The sequence below is a fragment of the Chenopodium quinoa genome, unplaced genomic scaffold (assembly GCF_001683475.1).
Source record: "Chenopodium quinoa cultivar QQ74 unplaced genomic scaffold, ASM168347v1, whole genome shotgun sequence".
NCBI classification, from domain to species: Eukaryota; Viridiplantae; Streptophyta; class Magnoliopsida; order Caryophyllales; family Amaranthaceae; genus Chenopodium; species Chenopodium quinoa.
Genome location: NW_018744593.1, coordinates 540,015 through 548,140, shown reverse-complemented (window position 1 = coordinate 548,140; position 8,126 = coordinate 540,015). Strand labels below are relative to the sequence as shown.

General features: G+C 29.9%; 1 protein-coding gene across 1 annotated transcript; it reads right to left on the bottom strand.

Moving 5' to 3' along the window:
- Positions 1-2,135: 2,135 nt before the first annotated feature.
- Positions 2,136-3,421, bottom strand: LOC110699807. The gene is made up of 3 exons (XM_021877321.1): positions 2,827-3,421; positions 2,657-2,728; positions 2,136-2,505 (listed from the first exon to the last, which is right to left on the bottom strand). Exons 1-3 carry the CDS (start codon positions 3,158-3,160, stop codon positions 2,408-2,410), a joined length of 504 nt encoding a protein of 167 aa, XP_021733013.1. The 5' UTR covers positions 3,161-3,421; the 3' UTR covers positions 2,136-2,407.
- Between the last annotated feature and the right edge of the window lie 4,705 nt (positions 3,422-8,126).

Genomic DNA, 8,126 nt, shown 5'->3' with positions numbered 1-8,126 from the left:
ACTTTGAGCTTTCTGATTTGGTTCACCTGTTCCAAGAAAATAATTTATTATAAACATGAACATTAATGGGATATAAATGATCATTATGTATTATAAAGTAATCATGAAGTATATTTTTTTGTTTTGTTGAAATTTACTTACATTGTTTGTTTTTAGGTCACAAACTCATTCTTCATTGGGATCAGCAGTGAAAGTTTCCATATGTTTCATAATGTAAACTCCACAGTTGGTGTAATCTTCGTTGCTCCTCCACTTCATTTTTTGCAAAACCACCTTATATTTCTCAATAGAATCTGCATCTTCATACCCCAACCCTTTCAAATATTCTGCATATCCTTTTAACTGCAACATATATAGAAAAAAAATTCAAAGGATCATATTAATATTGATCATTTTAATTTTCAATATTGATCATTTTGTATAAACAAATTGATCATTTATATATATATTAAACAATATACTTACCACCAATTGGGGTTGGTTTTCATACTTTGTTGCAATTGTTTGATGTTTTGGCAGTTTCCTGTTGTCAATTATATGCATTGTCTCATTGATATGATCAATGCATAGAAGATAGAAATGTGCATATATGGCCACTGGAAAAAAAATCTGTACATAGTACACAATATTATTATATATACACATTAATGTAAATGAACATATTATAATTCCATATTGTTCATTAATACCTGTTGATATCCAACTGCACTCTTGATTTTGTATAACCTTAATTCATTTGTTATTCTTTCTTTGAAGTATGCAATTCTAAGCTCCATTGATGATCCTTCAGGACACACTGTATTTGCATACATAATTTGCTGCAAATAATGCACAAGGATCATTTTAATATTCATAATGATCATCTAGTATAAGTGAATTGATCATTTTAGTACACCAATGTATACATGTGTAATTTCAATAAAGACTTACATGTGGAAATGTTGAAAAGTATAACTTGTTCTTTGACCTTTTTTAATTCAGAAGTACTGCCCATGAATCGATCACATTGTTAACTACTAATGTATCCCCTTCAAGAGTTTTCATCTCTTCCCTATTGATCGAATTCACTCCATCATAGTATAGTAGCTCACTGCAAAATATCAATTTTTTAAATTTTATGAGTTTACAACAAACATAATGTTAAAGTTTTAATGAAGTAAGTGATGTATACCTTTGATCTTTTCCACTATAAGCATAGTCTGTTACAAGTTTGTTCATTGTGTCTTCATCTTTGAACAAATCCTTATACTTGACCATGTATGGAGATCGGAAAGCAAGAGGAACATTTGGGATTTCCCTTTGTGGCCTAGTTAATGTGACCATATATTAATACAAATATGAATTTTTTTAATAATGAACAAATAATTTATATAAAGAACAAATAGTAATACCTTATCTCTTTTTTCTTTGCAATCTCAGTTTTTGCCTTCTCAACTTCTCTTGATTTTTTTCTTTCCAAAGTCTTCTCTCTGTCACTGAATAAATATTGAATTATGAATGATCATTTAGTATATTGGTAATGAACATTATAAATCTATACACATGTAAAGACCATTTACCTTTGTCCTGTTGTGTTTTTGGAAATTTGAATCTTCTCTGTTTCAATTTCTTTTGAATCCTTTTTTGTCTCACTAAATATAAATATAGTATAAATGATTATTCAGTTTAATGTAAAAGAACTTGTATATGTGGAATAATCATTTACCTTTCCTTCACATTTGAAGCATATATCTGTTTCTTCTTGTCTTCTCTGAAATATTAATCATGGTTAGTAATGAAGAGTAATTAATATAAAAAAAAACATTATTCTCCTTTTTTGAACAATAAACACTTAAAATATTACTAAAACATTTAAATTATAATACATAATTTACATATCTTAAATTGTGCATTCCTACCCTAAAGCAAAATATTCCCTTCTGATTTTATAATACATATCCATTACTAACTTCATAAACAAAAACAATCCAAAATAATTACACTTTATAACCAAATTTATTCTACATGTCCATTCAAAATTATATATTTTCTAACAAGATAGGTCTTCCATGTTTTCCCCATGCTTCCTCCTTTCTTTTTTGATTTATCAAGGATATCTTCCATACTTGAACATGCTGGAGATCAGCTTCCCTATTTTCAGTTGGTGTCTTGGGATCACCAACTTTTGAATCAGATGCTGCAAACAAAATACATGAAAAAAATTTAATATAACTAGAAATGAACATTATACTTAATAATTTGATCATTTATTTGTAATATGTGAACATTGTACCACTCTTTGAATTTCCTTCAACATTTTCTTCTAATGCTTCATATTTTGAACCTTCACCTTTGTTTAATGCTTTTTGTATTAATTTGCATTCACACATATATAGACTTAGTATCATTAAAGAAGAATATCTTACAATCACAAATGTTCATTTAATACTATATAAGTGAACTTTTTACCTTTTTTTGAATTTCCTCCATCTTGTGGTTCTTCAGAATTTGAACCTCCAACTCTTTCTGTTGATTTAAAATATATGAAATTGTTAATGTAAATGAACATTTGTTATTCTGAATATATACTTTTTTGAATATTTAGACTAAACAAACTTATTATTTTATAAATGAACATTATACTTTTCATAATTGTACATAGATATTAAAGCTTTACCCTCTTCTGGCTTAGAAGAAACATTTGCATCAGTTGTTGTTGAAGTTGTGGCTGCAACATTAATCTGTGCTTCTGTGTTCAAATAAATTAAATTTTAATTCTTTAATTATATTATACTCTTTAAGTAAGGATATTCAAATTAATGACAGTTTTTAATTAAGCATATTTACCAGTTGTTGGAGTTGGGGGAGTTAAGTTGCAACCCAAATTGAATGCCTTCCTTATATCATATTCCTTCTCATTTCCTATTTTCTTTCTTTCTGCTTCACTTGCCTCCATCAGTTCCTTCTCAATTTGAGCTATGGCATTCAAAAAATCCTCTGATCCAAATATTTCTTCAACTTGGCTGAGAATTGATGGTTCTCTTGCCATCTTTCCCAACACTTCATCTACCTTCTTGACCAACTGATTCCCAGGGAAGAGCTCTTTTGCCTTAACCAATTTGGTAGAAAGTCTTGCCAAAGATGCACCAACTTCTTGTACCATTGATGCAAATTCATTCATAAAGACCTGTCATTTATAGAACATATAAGAAAAATCATATAAGACATTATGTGTTTTGATATTGAACATTTCATAATTTATAAATGATCATTTTGTACCTTAGGATTGTCTGCAGGCTTTTCTTCTATTCTTGGAAGGACTTTTCCATATCCATAGTTCAAATCATTTTCTGTTTTTATCCTTTCAAGTGACATATCCCTTTTCCAACAAGAAATTATTGGAATTGTTCTTGGTTGTTTTTTGTTCAATCTTTGAACTCTGTCAAAGTAGAACAGCTGCACCAAAACCCATTACTATAAATGAACATATAATATAATACAAATGAACAATTAATATAAAAGATTAAAATTTTAGACGAAATTGATATTTAACATTTTGTTAATGAACATTCATTGTTACTAAAATGAACATTTTATAATTTACTATTGTGTGTTGTAAACTTACCATCAGAAATTGCAGTGGTCCATTGTAAAATCCTTTTCCTCCACTCTTTCTCCATGTCACATGGCAACTGATGAGAGAGTCAAACACGTACTGACACCAATTCAAGTTTTTTATTTTTTCTTTGTCCATCATAGAAAACAGAAACTTGAAATGGCATTGGTTGTTTGAAATACACTTCATCAAACAATTCACAGTAACTACCAAAAAGTTGGTGAGAAAATCTTCTTCTGCTGGCCTTTGGTTTTTGAATTTATCACTTGTATATTGAGCAATAATTTGGTTTACAGATGGTGTTTTGCCTTACCATTTTGACCTCCAATTTTTTATAAATACACCAAAATCTTCACTTGCTCTGTCTGATTTGGCTTCAACAATGGGAATGTCTCCCATTGGCAAACCATATACAATTCTCACATCCTCCACCTCAATTTCAATTTTCTCACCTTTAGGCAGCTCAAAACTACAACTACTGACTTCAAAGCTATCTAAAACCCAATGGCTGAATTGTTTGTCAAGCTGAGGAAGTTCTATATCCAACAACGGCCCCAGTCCTATTTCATGCACTAATTTCTTCTGTGTATCACTCATTTTCTTAACCCAATGCATGAATTTGACATGGCCTCCTCTTGTCGAACTTCCAACTTCCTCTTCATTCTTTTCTTCCTCCTCTTCTTTTTTTTTAGCCACTGAAAATTCAGTTTTCCTCTTCACAATCTTTTTTATTGGTTCCCTCTCATACAAAACCATTCTTTTTTCTTCAGCTTTTGGTTTTTTCAATGTTGTTTTCTTTTCTTGAACTACTTCCACCTCCTCACTTTCTTCATCTTCTTCTTTTTCAGCATCAAAAGCTGGATCCTCACTGTCTGATCCACTATCAGTATTACTTTTATCATCTTCTTCATTTTCCTCCTTTGATTGTTCTTCAATGATTTTTGTTTTCTTCAAAGGGCCTTTAGCTGATGCAGAAGGCCTCTTCTGGCCACCTAAACATTTGATCAATTATAATATGTAAAATGAACATATATATATGAAAGTGTAAATTGCTAGTTTGTATTTGAACATTTAACTTTATTAATATGTACATTACCTTTTTGTTCTACTTTTTTAAGAATTTTCTTTTCTGCAGGAGCAGAACTTGTTGCAGGGTCTTCTTCTTGTTCTTCATCCTCTGATGGTTCATCATAAGGCACTTGATCTATGACTTTTCTTTTTTTTGCAGGACTTTTGGCTGATGCAGCAGGTCTTTTCTGACCACCTAATTATTTGATCAATTACATTAAGTAAAATAAACATTTTAAAAGTGTAAGATTGTAATTGAACATTTATTGTTTTAGATATGTTCTTTTACCTTTTTGGCCTGCTTTCCCAATAACTGCAGCCCCTGTACGCCCTGTTTTCTCAACAGGTTTCTCTACAACTGCAGTTGCAGCCCTTGGACGGCCAGGTTTTTTGGGTGTTGTTGCTGCTGGTAGGTTTTCAGCAATTGCTACAGCAGCTGTTGCTATAGCTGATATGCCAGGAAACTTAACATCTGCAAATAAACATTGTTATATAAATATTAATATAGTTGTAATATTTTATTTAATATGATCATTGTTATATTAGAAATTGTACATTTTATTTACCTCGTGATTTACTTCTTGTTCTTCTTGCTGGTGATTGTTCATATTCCTGTTTTTTCTGATTTTCTTCCAATTCTTTTTTCTTTTGATTTTTCCTTGCAACCATTTTCCTTCTTGGTTGCTTTGAATTTTGTGAAGATTCTTCACTCTTTTGAGACAAATTTAACTCTTCAACAGGTTTTATACCTCTCAATATTCTTGTCAACTCCTCATCCCTTTGCAATTCTTCTTGTCTTTCCAATTCTTCTTCTGTTTCATCCTCAATCTCAATTTCTTCACCACCTATACATTTAGATCATTTACAAATTGGTAAATGAACATTTTCAGTATAAGTGTTATTGATTAAAAAAATTTAATATTTAATTTAACAATTATGTACATTACCAATAGGATTTTTTTAATTTCAGCAGGGGCCTTCTGTTGTGCATTTGCAGAACTTGCTGCATGGGATTTTTCTGCAGCAGAGGACTTTTCAGTAGTTGTAGCTGGGGCCATTTCAGCAGCAGTGGCTTTTCCAGCAGTATCAACAGTTGTAGCAGGGGCCTTTTTAGCAGCAATGACCTTGCTAACAAGAGCATTTTTTGTCAGTTTTTTTTAGTATTCCTTGAGTTGACACTTTTAATTTTTTCCTGGCAACAGATAATTTATGATCAATAATATTGTAAATGTGGAATAGAAACATTTAATAAGTTATATATGTTCATACTTTTGCATTATGTATGAATGTGTTTCTTCAACTGCTGCTGGAGGCTCATCCTCTTTTGGAGGCTCTTCCTCTGCTGGAGGCTCATCCTCTGCTATAGCCTTCACTTGTTGTGTAGGTTGATCCTTTGCTATAGCCTCTTTTGGAGGCTCATCTTCAGTTGATTGATTTCTGAAAATTAAAAATTGAAAATGATTAAAAATGTTTATCAACTAATATGAAAATGAACATTAGTTGATTTCTGAAAATACCCTGCTGCATCCTTTTTTGGTTGTAGTTGTTCAACCTCTCTTGTGTCTTTCTTAGGTGATTGATTTCTGAAAATCAATTAATTTCAAATAATTAAAAATGTTTATTAAGTAATATGAAAATGAACATTATGGGAATCAAATACCCTGTATTCACTAATTCTGATCCAGCCTTTTCTTGTTGTAGGTGATCAGTTTTTGCTTCCTCTTCAATTGTTTTTTTTTTCTGAGAATGCAAATCATTAGATTATGTATGACAACTAAGAAATAAATGAATATTAAACACATTGAGGTAGAATATACCCTTGATTTGTTGATGCATCATCTATTTTTGAAGTTTCCTTCTCTTGTTCACTGAAATTTTTCGAATGTTAATACATAAAAGTATGATTATGTAACTGTATAAAAATTAATTATTGAATTTTTATTAAGTATTTATACCTTATTGATTGATTTTTCTCTGGCCTTGATCTTGACATTATAAATTTCACTTTCAACTTTTTTGGTTCACTAAAGTTTTACAAATTATTTCAATTATGAGATTAAGTATTGAAGTAAATGATTGTACATTAAATATTACATATATGAATATTTGTAAGTATATCAACTTACTTGGGATGTAGGTTGTCTCCTAATAAATAGGGTTCCCACTTTTTTATAACTTCATTTCTATCCAATTTGTTGTCTATTTCAGAACATTCTTTTCTCTCATGAATTATAGGATAAGGATTGAACATTCCATTGTCAAATTGCATCAAGTGTATCACTTTAAATGGTACATCACTACAATGTAAATTAATATTGTAAATCATAAAAATTGACATGATGTTTCTATGTTAGACAAATGTACAGAATAGTTTATATAAATGATCAATATAGTTGTAGCAATGAACATTTGTATACACATATATGGATATATATAACATAATATGAATTTTGACAATATAGTGTTTTGTAAATGTTCATTTTACTACACAGATGAATAAAGTATATGTTTTCTATTTGTACAAAATGGAATTTAGACATGAACAATTAATATGTCAGTAAATGTATACACATAAATTTAGAAATGAACAATTTAGAAACAAACATAAATTGCATGCTGTACACATAATATACAAATTTGAACATATGTATACATATATATGCACACAATCCAATTTGAACATATACTGTTTTGTATTTGTTCATTATATTTCACAATACTATACTTTATATTTTTTTGGTTGATCATTTAATCAAAATTATGCATACATCCCAATATTAACAGTAACTTGTTTAAATTTTTATTATCGTCTCAGAAATAGAGGAAAATTATGTTTATTTTGAAATTAAACAGTAACTTGTTTAAATATGAGCAAATTTAAATAAATTTATGCTTATAATTCCAAAAAAAATAGTAATACTTACTTTGATTGTTCTGGAACTCCAGTATTTTCAATTTTTTTCCTGAAGCATCATCAAAAAGGAAAAATACCAAAAAATTAGGGTTTTATTTCGCAATTTTCAATTAATTTTACACTAAACATGTAAAACATACTTACTCATTAGATTTTTGGTTTGTTGTTGTTGAAATTTGTCGAGATTGTGCAATTTCGTCTCTTATGTCGGACATTTTAGACAATTTTACTTGCTAATTGCATGTACGAAAATGGAGTAGAGAGAGAAAATGGAGGTTGAGTGAGAAATTGGAGAAAGAGGATGAGAAAGAAAAATGTGATTATTTGAAAAGTTTTTTTTTTTTAATTATATATATATATGGGTGGGGTAGTGGGAAGTTACTGGCGGTTTTAGAGGGAAGTTACTGAAATGTGTGGGGGTAGTGGTACGGCGTCGTTTAGGGGGGGTGTAGGGATAAATGACTAAACTAGAGTCTAGCCATAAACAATTACCAAAAGTGAACACGACCAATAACTAACCAAACTCTTAGCCCAACCCAAATTCCAGCA

What these genes read in the sequence shown, in the direction of transcription:
- LOC110699807 (XM_021877321.1), bottom strand. Translation starts at nt 3,160, where the DNA reads ATGAATGAATTTGCATCAATGGTACAAGAAGTTGGTGCATCTTTGGCA. An exon ending in TCCCCCAACTCCAACAACTG is followed by an intron (nt 2,729 to 2,826) that starts GTAAATATGCTT and finishes ATTTGAACACAG; the next exon opens with AAGCACAGATTAATGTTGCA. An exon ending in TTCTTCTAAGCCAGAAGAGG is followed by an intron (nt 2,506 to 2,656) that starts GTAAAGCTTTAA and finishes TTAAATCAACAG; the next exon opens with AAAGAGTTGGAGGTTCAAAT.